The sequence below is a fragment of the Schistocerca cancellata genome, chromosome 2 (assembly GCF_023864275.1).
Source record: "Schistocerca cancellata isolate TAMUIC-IGC-003103 chromosome 2, iqSchCanc2.1, whole genome shotgun sequence".
NCBI lineage: Eukaryota > Metazoa > Arthropoda > Insecta > Orthoptera > Acrididae > Schistocerca > Schistocerca cancellata.
In genome coordinates this window covers 1,120,819,519-1,120,835,676 of record NC_064627.1, presented here as the reverse complement: position 1 = coordinate 1,120,835,676, position 16,158 = coordinate 1,120,819,519, and the positions used below count along the sequence as shown (strand labels likewise).

Genomic DNA, 16,158 nt, shown 5'->3' with positions numbered 1-16,158 from the left:
CCATTTGAACCATTTTTTTTAGAATTCCTGCAATTTGGTGGAACTGCATGATCAAATCCAGAGCGAGTACCTTAACCTCGCTGCGACGCACCTGCACAATCTTGTGGGCTTAGTTCCTACCGAATCCAGGTAGTTATCAAGTCCAGCGGCGGAATTTCACGATTTTAGATGATGCTTGTAAAGATTTCTCCGATTTATGCAGTGAGTTTTTGAAGCTACGAAGACGTCATCCTCGCTGGTATAACGCACCATCTCCAGACCTGCATCTATAGCATCGTTTACTATAGGAAACCTTTCTCTTGAAAATAATGTGTAAAAGTTGGCGGAAAATACATTTTTGCTGAAGAGAACACACTTTAAAACATCAGATGAAAAATGGTGAAATATTACTAGAAGTGCTGATGTAAAGGCGCCTTCAAACACGATAGCTCCTTTCTGCCAGTGTGTCATGACTACACGTCGACGCATCTTAGTCCGCTGAATCGAATCATTTAACACTCACTCACGCACACACACACACCATACACACACACCATACACACACACACACATTCCACCTCACTTCCACAGCTTACATCAGCGGTGGCGAGCCAAATGAGTGCCTAGTTCGAGCTGTACATTATCTACAGCGTCCCAAAGCGACCAGCGAGCTCTCTTCACCGTGCTTTTGCCATCAACAGCAAACGGAACGCCAACGGCATTAAACAGATGTTCTGTAAATAGAAAACACAGCCAGCGCTATTAGCTGTTTTCAATGCACAGAAAGATTCTACCTTGGTTAGTCCATCGCCTCTGTGATTCAACGACGACTTGGATGAAAGGGAGTTGTACCTTCAGAAACAGCAGCAACGCGTCCAAGCTTTCAAGATAGCGTTGTAAGAATTCGGATCGGGATGTCGACTAGAGGTATGTTAAGTGGCTCTGTTTTTCCTGACACAATTAATCGTTTGCATAAGGAACTCGTTACTACGAAATTAAAAAAATAATCGCATTAAACGCATTTTAATACATTAAACTGCATGGTAACTCACCATGAAAAATATTGAAAAGGTATTGGCAAGACTGGTTAAGGGGAATTGGGGTCTGATTCTAATGAATCCACATCGGTATGAAACAATTATATTCGTGGAGTAGTAGTGTGATTGCCAAAATGTTGGTATTAAAAAATAGATAGTGCTAGAGAAGGGTGTTCGTTTATAACTGTGGCCAGAGTTGAAAGGATATTGATCACAAGTTCTGCAAGCAAATCTTCAGAATAAAGCTTGAAATTATAAAAACACATTAAAAATATTTTGACTCTCCCTACACTTCATCTCTCTGTCGCAGCTAGATCTCACCGTATTAAACTGGCGATTTTGGACCAACAACTTTCATCTACAGCCAAGTTCAGATTAGGCAGAAAATTTCTGAGTCCCCTACTCATTATCTCAAAGGGGCAGCTGGTAAGAGAGATGTCTGGCTGGCAAGGTGCAGCAAAGAGATTGGCAGAGATGGACCCAGGTGGAAAAGTCTGGTCGAGAAGAGATTTTGTACTTAGTGCTTCTGAAAAGGAAGATTCGCGTTTTTGTGTTTATCGGATGTCGCATTGTTTGAATTGGCTGAACAATGGAAAATTAGAAATTTGTGGTAAGGTCTTATGGGACAAAACTAGTGAGGTCGTCGGTCCCTAAGCTTACACATTACTTAACCTAACTTAAACTGAGTTACGCTAGGGACGACACACACACCCGTGCCCTAGGGAGGACTCGAATCTCCGACAGGGACCGTGATGCCCTACATCGCGCAGCTACATCGCGCGGCGCTGAACAATGGATATTGCGATTGCTGACCAGTAAAAAGTGCCTTGCAAGAAGCTGTTACACTTTCCTGACTCCTGTTTCAGTTAGTTAACCAGTAACACTCTCCAAAACACTTGGCGCTGAAAAACAGTGACCTGATCTATTTCTATATCTGACTACGGCCAGTGAGCTTGAAACTCGGCAGCACATTCGAGTCTCTCTCTTCAATTTCTATATTATTTACGTTTCCAGTCCTGGCTGTTGTTACATTGCGTTAAACATTCAGATGTTTGGAGTACCTGAGCTTGGCAGCATCCAAACCTTTATAGTGTGCTAACTACCGAGTTCTTACTCCATTTTCCGATGTTATCTATTGGAGTAGATGTATTTCAAAGAAGCTATGCTTTCTGTGTAATAATCAGAAAATCATTCTTCCGGACTTTGCCAAAAATGGCACAGTTCCTCTTGCAGAATTCAAATAGTTGAAACAGACTCTGCTGTTGGCCGTGCACAGTGTGAAATTGTATTTGAATTGTGACTTCTGGAAAGCGGTGCCTAGGTGCGGCTCTTCAAAGCAAAGTCCGGTCTGAGCAAATGGCGCTGACCTCAACAGCCGCCAGCAGTTCTTCCAGAAATTCTCCAGTGGCAACCTCAATTGTCTGATAATATGACCTGCTGCGCGCCCATTGGCTTGGAACCCAGGTCAATAAATCTCTTATTTACGTATACCATGGAATTCAGTATGGAAAATAATGTATGTTAACTAAGTACTGGCAGTCACTGGTACTGATACACATCTCATTTATTGGTGGGGTTAATTACTCCAGTGGATTGATCTTTCTAACTTTCGTTTTACTTAGTTACAAAACAGATTTGGGAAGATACAGTTGTGTAACTGTGTACCGTCCATTGCAGGGAGTCATACTTTTCTCATGGTTACCTCAGAAAGCAGTAACTGTTTTTAAAGTATTTTCTGGTGGATAAGCAGCCGTTTCAATTATTTACATTGCGTTGGGTGGCTACAGCAGTCATAAAATCCATACGGTGACAGTGTCGAAAGAGGCCTGATCAGTTGCCTTCGCTGCAAAGTCGCGCGGGATACCCGCGCGGTCTCGGGCGCCTTGATATGGTTCGCCCCCCCCCCCCCCCCCCCCCGTCGCGTCGGAGGTTGGAGTCCTCTCTCGGGCATGGATACGTGTGTTGTCCTTAGTCTAAGTTGTTTAATTTAGATTAAATGGTGTGTAAGCCTAGAGAGCGATAACCTCAGCATTTTGGTCCCATAGGAACTTACCACATCTTTCCAAATTTCGCTGCAAATTCCGATGTGAAAATCCCCATAGCAAACAATTCTATATTTAGTCCCTGACGTGAGTCATTGCGGGTACTTTAGTTCCGAATAAATAGATCACACAGCAAGATCTAAGGCTTGAGGACGCTTAATTAGGAGACGAGTTAAGGAAAGCTCACAGTTTGGAATTCACACAGACAGCAGAAGAGCAATGTGTAGACGAATGGGAAGTGTCCACGTTGCAGGCAGTGCCATGTCGGCATCCACTTAAGAAGACAACTCAGTGAAATATAGTTATGGTTTTCCACAAAAGCTGGTAATAGAGTTATAAATAAGTTAGAGGTCACAAGTTGTTACAAGGACGTCGCATTCATTGCAGAAATGGAATACGTATATGTTGTTAGGATCAACATTTTTTTTGACTCATCTGTCTTCTGACTTGTTTAGTGCTGCTGGCCACGAATTCCTCTCCTGTGCCAACCTTTACATCTCAGAGTAACACCTGAAACCTACGTCGTCAATTATTTGCCGGATCTATTCCGCTCTCTGTCTTCCTCTACAGTTTTTGCCCTCTACAGCTCCCTATAGTACCATGGAAGTCATTCAGCGATGTCTTAATGGATATCCTCTCCCTTCTCCTTATCAGTGTTTCCACATATTCCTTTCCTCTCTGTTCTGCGCAGAACCACTCCATTCCTCACTAATCAGTCCAACTTTCAACATTCGCCTGTAGCACCACATCTCAAATGCTTCGATTCTCTTCTGTTCCAGTTTTCCCACAGTCAATGTTTCACTACCTTACAGTGCTGTGCTCCAGACGTACATTCTTAGAAATTTCTTCCTGAAATTATATTTGGTACTAGTAGACTTCTCTGGGTCAGGAATGACCATTTTGCCATTGCTAGTCTGCTTTTGATGTCCTCCTTGCTCCATCCGTCACTGGTTATTTTGCTGCCTATATAGTAGAATCCCTTAACTTCATTTACTTCGTGACCATCAAACCTGACGTTAAGTTTCTCGCTGTTCTTATTTCTGCTACTCCGCATTAGTTCCGTCTTTCTTCGATTTACTCTCAATCCATATTTTGCACTCATTAGACTGTTCATTCCATTCAGCAGTTCATGTAATTCTTCTTTCACTCGGGGTATCAATTTCATAAGCGAATCGTAACATTGATATCCTTTCTCCTTGAGCTTTAATTCCACTCCTGGACCTTTCTTTTATGTCTATCATTGCTTCTTCGATGTACAATTGAACAATAGGGGTGAAAGATAACATCCCTGTCTTGAACCCTTTTTAAGCCTATCACTTCGTAGTTGGATAGTCCACTCTAATTATTTCCTCTTCGCTCTTGTACATTTTGTCTATTATCCATCTCTCCCTAAAGCTTACCCCTATTTTTCTCAGAATTTCGAACAGCTTGCACCATTTTATATTGTCGAACACTTTTTCCATGTCGACAAATCCTATGAACGTGTCTTGATTTTTCTGTAGTCTTACTTCCATTATCAACCGCAACGACAGAATTGCCTCTCTGGTGCCTTTACCTTTTATAAAGCCAAACTGATCGTCATTTAACACATTCTCAATTTTCTTTTCCATTCTTCTGTATATTATTCTTGTCAGCAACTTGCACGCGTGAGATGTTAAGCTGAGTGCGCTATAATTCTCGCTCTTGTCAGCTCTTGCAGTCTTCGTAACTGTGTGGATGATATTTTTGCGAAAGTCAGATGGTGTGTCGCCAGACTTATAGATTCTACATACCAACGTGAATAGTCGATTTGTTGCCCTTCCCCCAATGATTTAGAAATTCTGATGGAATGTTATCTATCCCTTCTGCTGTATTTGATCGTAGGTTCTCCAAAGCTTTCTTAGACTCTGATTATAACACTGGATCATTTGTTTCTTTTAAATCGACTCCTGTTTCTTCTTCAACCACATGAGACAAATCTTCTACCTCACAGAGTCCTTCAGTGCACTCTTTCCACCTATCCGCTCTCTCCTCTGCATTTAAAAGTGGAATTCCCGTTGCACTCTCAATGTTACCACCACTGCTTTTAATTTCACCGAGGGATCTTTTGACTTTCCTATGTGCTGAGTCAGTCCTTCTGACAATCATTTCCTTTTCGATTTCTTCACATTTTTTCATGAAGCCATTTCGTCTTGGCGTCCTTGCCTATTTATTTCGTTGCTCAGCGACTTGTATTTCTGTATTCCTGAATCTCCTTGAGCATTCTTGTACGTTCTTCTTTCATCGATGACCTGAAGTGTTTCTTCTGTTACCTACGGTTTCTTTGCAGTGTATCCTGTGGATACACGTTATGTGTCTTCCTTGTACCTATGTTTTTCTTTCCAACTTCTGTGATTGCCATTTCTGGAGATGTCCATTGCTCTTCAACTGTACTGCCTAGTGAGCTGTTTCTTATAGCCTTTGAGAGCTTCAAGTGCATCTCGTCATTCTTTAGTACTTCTGAATCCCACTTCTTTGCTTATTGATTCTTCCTGATTAATCTCTTAAAATTTCAGCCTACTCTTCATCACTACTATATTGTGATCTGAGTCTATATCTGCTCCTGGGTACGACTTCCAGTCCATTATCTGATTCCGCAATCTCTGTCTGACCATGATGTAATGTAACTGAAATCTTTCCGCATCACCCGGCCTTTTTCACGTATACCTCCTCCTCTTGTGAATCTCGAATAAGTATTCGCTGTTACTAGCTGAAAGCTATTACAGAACTCAATCAGTCTTCCTCCTCTCTCATACCCTGTCCCAAGCTCATATTGTCCTGTAACCTTTTCTTCTATTCCTTCCCTTGAAGCTGCATTCTCCCCTCCCATGAGCAATAGATTTTCATCTCCCTTTACATACTGTGTTACTCTTTCAGTATCCTCATATACTTTCTCTGTCTCTTAACAGATTTCTGCCATTCTTTTCTTAGAATAAAATGAGTTGGAACCTACAAAAATATCCTAATTCTGGATCTCCTAAGGAATTGGCACTGACAGACCCAGAGATGTTCAACCAACACAATCATCACCAACATTTTACTCATCTTCTGTGGGTATCAACGTTTCTCGTACACCTCCTGCACCAGATGTGGGAGGGCTCGCCAAGTCAGTCCCGACGAAAAATGCGTAGGTATCACACAAGTGCCAATTCTGGGAAGGGGAGAATGTAGCATCAGAGCCTACAGATACGTATCTTGAGATGGGGATATGCTCGAGTTAGCCTCAGATATGGACTCAGCCCCACCGTTTAGCAAGTCAGATGCTACAGCAGTCCCCGTGACCCTAGAGGACGCATAGCCGCCTAGAATAGCCTGCGGAATATTGGCAGAGGCCTTACTAACATGTATTACGCAACTATGGTAACAGGCAGAACTTGTACTACAACAATTGCCATTGTCCTGATTTGGTGTCTTGATCTCGACACACTATTCTACGACGGCACGGCGTATATCTTTACTGTATGAGTACTTTATTTCCGTGATACACTACTGGCCATTAAAATTGCTACACCACGAAGATGACGTGCCACAGACGCGAAATTTAAACGACAGGAAGAAGATGCTGTGATATTCAAATGATTAGCTTCGCAGGGCATTCGCAGAAGGTTGGCGCCGGTGGCGAAACCTACAACGTGCTGACATGAGGAGTTTCTAACCGCTTTCTCATACACAAACAGCAGTTGACCGGCGTTGCCTGGTGAAGCGTTGTTGTGATGCGTCATGTAAGGAGGCGAAATGCGTACCATCACGTTTCCGACTTTGATAAAGGTCGGATTGTAGCCTATCGCGATTGCGGTTTATCGTATCGCGACATTGCTGCTCGCGTTGGTAGAGATCCAATGACTGTTAGAAGAATATGGAATCGGTGGGTTCAGGAGGGTAATACGGAACGCCGTTCTGGATCCCAACGGACTCGTATCACTAGCAGTCGAGATGACAAGCATCTTATCCGCATGACTGTAACGGATCGTGCAGCCACGTCTAGAACCCTGAGTCAACAGATGGGGACGTTTGCAAGACAACAACCATCTGCACGAACAGTTCGACGACGTTTGCAGGAGGACGGAATATCAACACGGAGACCATGGCTGTGGTTACCAAAGACGCTGGATCACAGACAAGAGCGCCTGCGATGGTGTACTCAACGACGAACCTGGGTGCACGAATGGCAAAACGTCATTTTTTCGGATGAAACCAGGTTCTGTTTACAGCATCATGATGGTCGCATCCGTGTTTGGGACAGCGCGGTGAACGCGCATTGGAAGCGTGTATTCGTCATCGCCATAATGGCGTATCACCCGGCGTGATGGTATGGGGTGCCACTGGTTACACGTCTCGGTCACCTCTTGTTCGCATTGACGTCACTTTGAACAGTGGACGTTACATTTCAGCTGTGTTACGACCCGTGGCTCTACCCTTCATTCGATCCCTGCAAAACCCTACGTTTCAGCAGGATAATGCACGACCGCATGTTGTAGGTCCTGTACGTACCTTTCTGGATACAGAAAATGTTCGACTGCTGCTCTGGCCAGCACATTCTCCAGATTTCCCACCAACTGAAAACGACTGGTCAATGGTGACTGAGCAACTGGCTCGTCACAATACGCCAGTCACGACTCTTGATGAACTGTGGTATCGTGTTGAAGCTGCATGGGCAACTTTACCTGTACACGCCATCCAAGCTCTGTTTGACTCAATGCCCAGGCGTATCACGGCCGTTATTACGGCCAGAGGTGGTTGGTCTGGGTACTGATTTCTGAGAATCTATATACCCAAATTGCGTGAAAATGTAATCACATGTCAGTTCTAGTATGATATATATTGGTCGAATGAATACCCGTATATCATCTGCATTTCTTCTTGGTGTAGCTATTTTATTGGCCAGTAGTTTAAATCCATTACTTTCTTCTAAAAAGAGGCACGGCAGGTCAGAGACGTACCTCCACGTACAATGGCTACAGTGAGCCAACCATTACCATGATCGAAAGTATCGTTAATGTCAGTACTAAAATTAAGTCTGCAACCACAGAAAACACAAGGTCCGTCGACAAGTGCAGTAGCAGCAACACTCTTAACTGGTATGCGGTTCTTCTCGTCTCCAGCTGTTGTAGCGAACTCGATGTTCTCGATGGTTTTATAGACTGTCTGTTTAGAACGGCGACGAATTCTCCTGTGAAAGAACTTGATGCGACAGAGAATTATGCAAAGACGGACTTACTTGTCGTCGGCGACGAGCCCGGATAGGTCAGCCTGGAGGGGGTCGAACAGTCTGCGGAGGCCCGCGGCCTGCAGCGGCTGCTTGAGGCTGTAGCTGGCCTCCAGCGAGAAGCGCGGCAGCATGTAGATGACGTCGTCGCGCTCCCTGGCCGACGCCAGCAGCTGCAGCAGCGACGCCGGCGTCAGCGCCGCCCCCAGGCGCCGCGCCCCCGCCTCGCCCTCGTCCTCCGGCAGCAACACGAACATGGCGAACTCGCCGCCCTTGTAGGGCAGGCCCAGCACCTGCAAAGGGCCAGCGCTCGGCGTCAGCGGCGGCGGTCCACTCCTCGCTGCCTCGAGCAGTTGACTTACCTCCGAATGTTGGCCATGTGTGGTGCAACGGATAACGTGACTCATTATGCGTCACAGGGGTCCGCTTTCGAATACTATGGAGGCTCATACACATAGCGTCAGACGTAGATATCCGTACAAATTATAAAAACTGATGAACATACACTCCTGGAAATTGAAATAAGAACACCGTGAATTCATTGTCCCAGGAAGGGGAAACTTTATTGACACATTCCTGGGGTCAGATACATCACATGATCACACTGACAGAACCACAGGCACATAGACACAGGCAACAGAGCATGCACAATGTCGGCACTAGTACAGTGTATATCCACCTTTCGCAGCAATGCAGGCTGCTATTTTCCCATGGAGACGATCGTAGAGATGCTGGATGTAGTCCTGTGGAACGGCTTGCCATGCCATTTCCACCTGGCGCCTCAGTTGGACCAGCGTTCGTGCTGGACGTGCAGACCGCGTGAGACGACGCTTCATCCAGTCCCAAACACGCTCAATGGGGGACAGATCCGGAGATCTTGCTGGCCAGGGTAGTTGACTTACACCTTCTAGAGCACGTTGGGTGGCACGGGATACATGCGGACGTGCATTGTCCTGATGGAACAGCAAGTTCCCTTGCCGGTCTAGGAATGGTAGAACGATGGGTTCGATGACGGTTTGGATGTACCGTGCACTATTCAGTGTCCCCTCGACGATCACCAGTGGTGTACGGCCACTGTAGGAGATCGCTCCCCACACCATGATGCCGGGTGTTGGCCCTGTGTGCCTCGGTCGTATGCAGTCCTGATTGTGGCGCTCACCTGCACGGCGCCAAACACGCATACGACCATCATTGGCACCAAGGCAGAAGCGACTCTCATCGCTGAAGACGACACGTCTCCATTCGTCCCTCCATTCACACCTGTCGCGACACCACTGGAGGCGGGCTGCACGATGTTGGGGCGTGAGCGGAAGACGGCCTAACGGTGTGCGGGACCGTAGCCCAGCTTCATGGAGACGGTTGCGAATGGTCCTCGCCGATACCCCAGGAGCAACAGTGTCCCTAATTTGCTGGGAAGTGGCGGTGCGGTCCCCTACGGCACTGCGTAGGATCTTACGGTCTTGCCGTGCATCCGTGCGTCGCTGCGGTCCGGTCCCAGGTCGACGGGCACGTGCACCTTCCGCCGACCATTGGCGACAACATCGATGTACTGTGGAGACCTCACGCCCCACGTGTTGAGCAATTCGGCGGTACGTCCACCCGGCCTCCCGCATGCCCACTATACGCCCTCGCTCAAAGTCCGTCAACTGCACATACGGTTCACGTCCACGCTGTCGCGGCATGCTACCAGTGTTAAAGACTGCAATGGAGCTCCGTATGCCACGTCAAACTGGCTGACACTGACGGCGGCGGTGCACAAATGCTGCGCAGCTAGCGCCATTCGACGGCCAACACCGCGGTTCCTGGTGTGTCCGCTGTGCCGTGCGTGTGATCATTGCTTGTACAGTCCTCTCGCAGTGTCCGGAGCAAGTATGGTGGGTCTGACACACCGGTGTCAATGTGTTCTTTTTTCCATTTCCAGGAGTGTATATGTCGTACATCTCCTTTTAAAATACTGGACCGAATTCAGCCGAACTTGGTACACACACCATTTACTGTCTGGATAGAATTACTCTGGGGGTAACAACCACTCACCGTTTGAAAGGGCGTGTTTGGAAGTGAAAGAACAGTGTAGACCACGAGGCGAGAATACCCATACTTTAATGATCCAGTACTTAAGAACGAGATCTGTTTGAGGTTTGCAACAAACTTTAACTCATAACTGCGAACCTCTACCAAACTTTTTCTCGCTAACGACGAAAGGAAAAGAGTTTAACGCTTACTGCATTATCGCCATTCCTGTTGTAAAACTGTCACATGACGCATGACTTTTAATTTATTACTTCTGTACTACTAACAGTATTCGTGACACATTTTACAGGCAGTATTCACATATACCACTGAATAAACCAGAAAAATCATGTCGCTGAACGACGCTTAGTTCAGAAAATATGACGGCATAACCACCGAAATGCGTGAAAAACTACTGCATGGCAGTTTACTACTCTTGTAATACTAACTCTATTCACAACACATTTCGCGGGCAGTAGGCACATATAAAACTGGATGTACCTCCAAAATTATATCATTGTACGGCACATAGCTCAGGAGATCTACATCTACGTCTATGTGATTACTCTGCTATTCACAATAAAGTGCCTGGCAGAGGGTTCAATGAACCACCTTCAAGCTGCTTCTCTTCCGTTCCACTCTCGACCGGCACTCGGAAAACGACCACTTAAATTTTTCTGCGCGAGCCCTGATTTCTCTTATTTTATCATGATGACCATTTCTACTTATGTAGGTGGGTGCCGACAGAATGTTTTCGCAATCGGAGGAGAAAACTGGTGATTGAAATTTCATGAGAAGATCCCGTCGCAACGAAAAACGCCTTTGTTTTAATGATTGCCACTCCAATTCACGTATCATATCTATGACACTATCTCCTCTATTTCGCGATAACACAAAACGAGCTGCCCATCTTTGTACTTTTAGGATGCCATCCGTCAGTCCCTCCTGATGCGGATCCCACACCACACAGCAGTACTCAAGAGTAGGGTGGACAAGCATGATGTAAGCAGTCTCTTTAGTAGACCTGTTGCACCTTCTAAGTGTTCTGCCAATGAATCGTAGTCTTTGGTTTGCTCTACCCACAATATTATTTATGTGATCGTTCCAGTTTAGGTTATTTGTGATCGTAATCCCTAAGTATTTGGCTGAATTTGCAGCCTTCAGATTTGTTTGAGTTATCGCGTAATCGAAATTTAGCTGATTACTTTTAGTACTCATGTGAATAACTTCACACTTCTCCTTATTCAGGGTCAATTGCCACTTTTCGCACCATACAGATATCTTATCTAAATCATTTTGCAAGTCGTTTTGATCATCCGATGACTTTACAAGATGGCAAATGACAGCATCATCTGCAAACAATCTAAGACAGCTTCTCAGATTGTCTCCTATGTCGTTAATATAGATCAGGAACAATAGAGGAGATACAGTGTCATCAAGTCTGAGCTGCATGAAAATTAAACTACTGTGCAAAATTCGCTAGACATAGGCCTACAGATTACCTATGGTAAACATGTGTGAAATACATGTGACATGTGCATATTCAGGCAAAGTCACGGGTAAAAACCTGATCATGACCCTCTGTTACGATTTCAGTCAAATTTGATACAAATATTAGGAGCACTCTGAAAAGAAATACTATAGTTGTGACTGTGACAACTTGGAGAGAGAATGGAGGGCGAGGTGATCGACAGACAGCAAGGGTGAAGGAGGAGATAGGAAGAGGAGGAGATTGACAGAGATAGGGAAAATGGACAGACACAGGGGGGGGGGACGAGATGGACAGAAAAAGGAAAGAGGAGATGGACGGAGTTGTAGGAGGAGGAGATAGGCAGAGAAATGAGAGAGGAGGAGATGAAGAGGAGGAGTAAATGGACAAAAAGGGAAGATGAGGAGACAGAGAGAGAGGGGGAAGAGTAGGAGATGGAGAGAGAAAGGAAAGGCGAGGAGATGAAAAGGGAGAGGGGCAGGAGGAGATGTATAGAGGGAGGAGGAACGAGGAAACAGTCAGAGAGAGGGAGAAGCGGACATTGACAGAGAGAGGGGAGGAGGAGAATTACCGCGGTGGAGGGGGGGGGTTGAGGGGAAGAGATGGACAGACTGGGAAGGTGTTGATGGGGAGAGAGGGGGAATGGAAACAGGTTGACAGTGTTGGGGGGGGGGGTGAGGAGATGGACAGAGAGACGGGCAGGAGAAGATGGGTAGATAGTGGGGAGTGAAGGAGGTGAACAGAGAGAGGGTTTGGTGGAGATGAGTAGGGAGCTGGGAAAGGAGGACATAAGCTAATAGATGACTGGAATAAATGCATACGCCGGAAATGCCTGGTACTCAGCTAGTTTCAATTATAAAGGAGTCTCACAAACATATGGAAACACCGCGAGAAATGCACGCTCGAACGAACATAAATGAAAATGCTAGAGAAATCTTTACGTTGCGCTGTTTTATTTACCCACTGTCGGCACCTGTGCATCGTTCTCCTCACGTTGCAAGTATCAGTTGTGGTCGTTACAGTGTTCTGTGTAGTCGTGCGTGCATTACATCTGAGCTAAGTGAAATCGAACTTGGGCAAATTGCTGGTACTCGTATCGTGGTTACTTCCGTATATAAGGTAGCCGAAGTGTTCGGTGTTTCAAGAGGCACCATATCGAAGATTACACCACGTACAGGGAAAGTAAAAAACATCATCCGGTGAGTCACAACGCGGACGAAAGTTTGTGTTGAGTGATCATGATGGACTGACATTGAAGAGGATTGTGACAAACAAATAAGAAGACGACGGTTACAAAGATAATTACAGAACTTAATGTCGCCGTCGTGACCCCTGTCAGCACCGAAAACATCAGCCAGAGAGGTCCATAACCTGCGAATTGCGGGGCGAGTTGGAATCCAAAACCACACATCACTGATGCAAACGCCCTTAACGGGAAAACGTGGTGCCGAAGCGATAAAATCTGGACAATGGAGCAATGGAAGTAACTACTTGGTCGGATGAGTCTTCTTCCGCATTGTTTCCAACTTCCGGCAGATTTTACGTCTCAAGAGTGAAACACGCTGGGGGATGAATGGCGATTCGGGGAGCCATATCGTGGTATTCCATGGACCCGTGGATACTCCCAATGTCGCATTACTGCTGAGGATTATGCGCCCATTTCGGCCTATTAGGACCGTACCATGGTACAATGTTTGTTGCCCAATGGTGGTGCTGTGTTCCAAAGCGAGACTGCCTCTGTTCAGACAGCTCTCGTTGTCGGGGACTGATTTTGTGAGCACGAGGATGAATGGTCGAAGTCCCTCAGCCACCACCAGATCTCAGTGTTACTGTGTCTTCGTGGTCTGCTTTGGAGAGAAGGTTATGTGACAGCTATCCACCTCCAACATAGTTACCTGAACTTGTCGATATTTTGTAAGAAGCATGGTATAAGATTTCCTTAAAAAGCATACCTGAATTCCGAGATGACTAAAAGTTGCTACCAACGGGTTCCCTATAGCGTATTAGGCACCAACTCTGTTTTTGGTGTTTACATTTTTTTTCACTGCCCATGATGGTACCGCTATTCAGAAACTCATGTCGTTGTGGTAAAATTATAATTATCTCTCTCCCACACACTGGACTCACATTCTGGAGGATGATGGTTCAAACCCTCTTCAGTCTATCCAGATGTAGGATTTTCGTAAGTTCCCTAAACTGCTTTAGGCAAACGGCACGCTGGTTCCTTTGAAAGGGCATGGCCCATTTCTTCCCCCTATCTTGCCTAATCCGAAATTGTGCTCCGTCTCTAAGGGACCTCGTTGTAGACGATATTTTAAACTCTAATTTTCGTTCCTTGCTCGGACACTCGAGAGTAGCAACAAACGAAAAATAAGAAAGACTGTTCCCAGTGTTCGGTAGAAAATCACAGGTCACACCAGTCTACAAGAGGGGAAGAAAAATCCACAAATATTACCATCCACTATCTTTGACACTGTAATTTGACACTGTAAGCCTTGCCGAACGTGCGCTTGTTTGACAAATGGCGTGATGAGGCCTGGCTCAGGAGACAGGCGGGCTTCGACAGTCGTGAGAAGACAGCGTGCTGCAGCACACGATTACTGAGGCTCTGCCGTTGGCGATATTTGCCGCGCAAGACTGCTGGGCAGCAGGTGAACTGCAAGGTTATCGCTTGTGGTTTGTCCTGACGAGTGGTCGTTTCAAGGCGTGAGGAGGCCGATATCGTGAAAAGTATTCTTCTTCTTCTTCTTCTTCTTCTCCTCAGCGATCACAGGCCATTGAGGCGTAGCGCCGTATACCGATCCTGCCTTGGAGGCGGTTAAGTGTCTCAGAGCTGGATAGTGACAGATGATGACGCGAGACTGGACGCGAACGTAGTTTATGTATCATCCGATAGAGGACAATATTGGATAGGGGGACTGTGATTTTAGTTTCGATTGTGCCCACTAGAGTGCACTAAAATAATAGAATGTTTTTCATAAACTGTTCTAGTATTTTCATAAAGTGTTATTATGTCTTTTTGTGTATGTAAAATGTTATAGAAGTGTTTTAGCAGTATGAATGATGCGCGAGTGTGGTTTAAGGTTAATATGAAGATAATTGTTTAACGAGTTATGTAGTAGGATTTAGTGTGGGAACATTTCGAAGAAGTATGGATATGGACAAAGGGGATTTTTGTAGAATAGATTTGTAAAGTAAGTTTATGGTAAAGGGAAAGTTAATTCAGGTATAAATAACAATAGTAAATAACTTTATGCATAAGACAAACTTCAGCATATTAGATAATTACGTTGGTAAAAAGTGCAGTCGTTAGCTTTACTATTTTGCAATTGGTTAGTGATGAAAAGCGCGGATTGACGCGGAAGAATGTTGTTTTCCTATTGGCTGTTGAGTAAACTGACCAATGGTAAAGCAATATTCTTCGCGCGCCTTTCTCGGCTGTTTCTCTGCCGCGTGATGACTGGGTGTTGTGTGCTGTCCTTAGGTTAGTTAGGTTTAAGTAGTTCTAAGTTCTAGGGGACTGATGACCATAGATGTTAAGTCCCATAGTGCTCAGAGTCATTTGAACCATTTTTGAACTTTCTCGGCTGGTAAAGAAGACTTAGAGTATTCTAGAGAAGAGTCGAAGCCTAGCCATGAAACAGATCGGACGTGTCTAATAGTAGTTCATCAGTATTTTTGTAGCTGTTACGTTTTCGGGAAATGCAACACGATAAACTTGCTAATGTGAGTGAAAGGGATTGTGAGTGACTGTGTTAAGACTAGCACGGGCTTGGCAGTGATACTCGTTCACCTAAGTTTCAGAATATATAATTGAGGACAAAATTTCCAACCTTTCATTTCTTGTGAAAACTTTCTCCCGAAACGTAGATTAGTGACTTTAATTGCAACCTGGTTCACGTCGAAGTGCAGTAGGTTTTGTTCGGCTTCCCTACTGATGAAATGCTGAGACAATGTTCACAGGTAGGTGCAGGTTTGTCGTAAAGGGACGGAAGGGACCGCGCCGCCGCACTATGTAGACCACGCGGTGCATCAACTATCTGCTTCCACCGCCATCTATCTCTCGCAGTCTCTCTCCACCCTGCGGAAATTCCTAATGCTGTCATGTCCTTCATTATGTCATCTTTCCACCTCGTACGAGGTCGGCCCAATGGTCTTATTGCCTGGAGAGTTCCTTGTTGTTTCCCATTCTAGCCACGTGCCCAGCCCATTGCAGTCTTCTACTTTATAATTTCTGGATGATAGTGGGTTGCTTCATTAACTGATAAATTGCATTTTTCTTTCGAATTCTCCGTACGCCATTCTCCAACACAGGTCCCCTGATTTTTCTCATTAATTTTCTTTCGAAAACATCCAGTTTTTCTCTTTCATTCTTTG

General features: G+C 45.4%; 1 protein-coding gene across 1 annotated transcript in view; it reads right to left on the bottom strand.

The window, feature by feature from the left end:
* LOC126150116 (leukocyte elastase inhibitor-like) overlaps positions 1 to 16,158 on the bottom strand; it is a 160,056-nt gene that overhangs the window by 27,172 nt on the left and 116,726 nt on the right. The window contains exon 4 of the mRNA XM_049915854.1: positions 8,295 to 8,575. Within this exon, the coding sequence (XP_049771811.1) occupies positions 8,295 to 8,575 (281 nt within the window). The remainder of the gene's footprint in view (positions 1 to 8,294; positions 8,576 to 16,158) is intronic.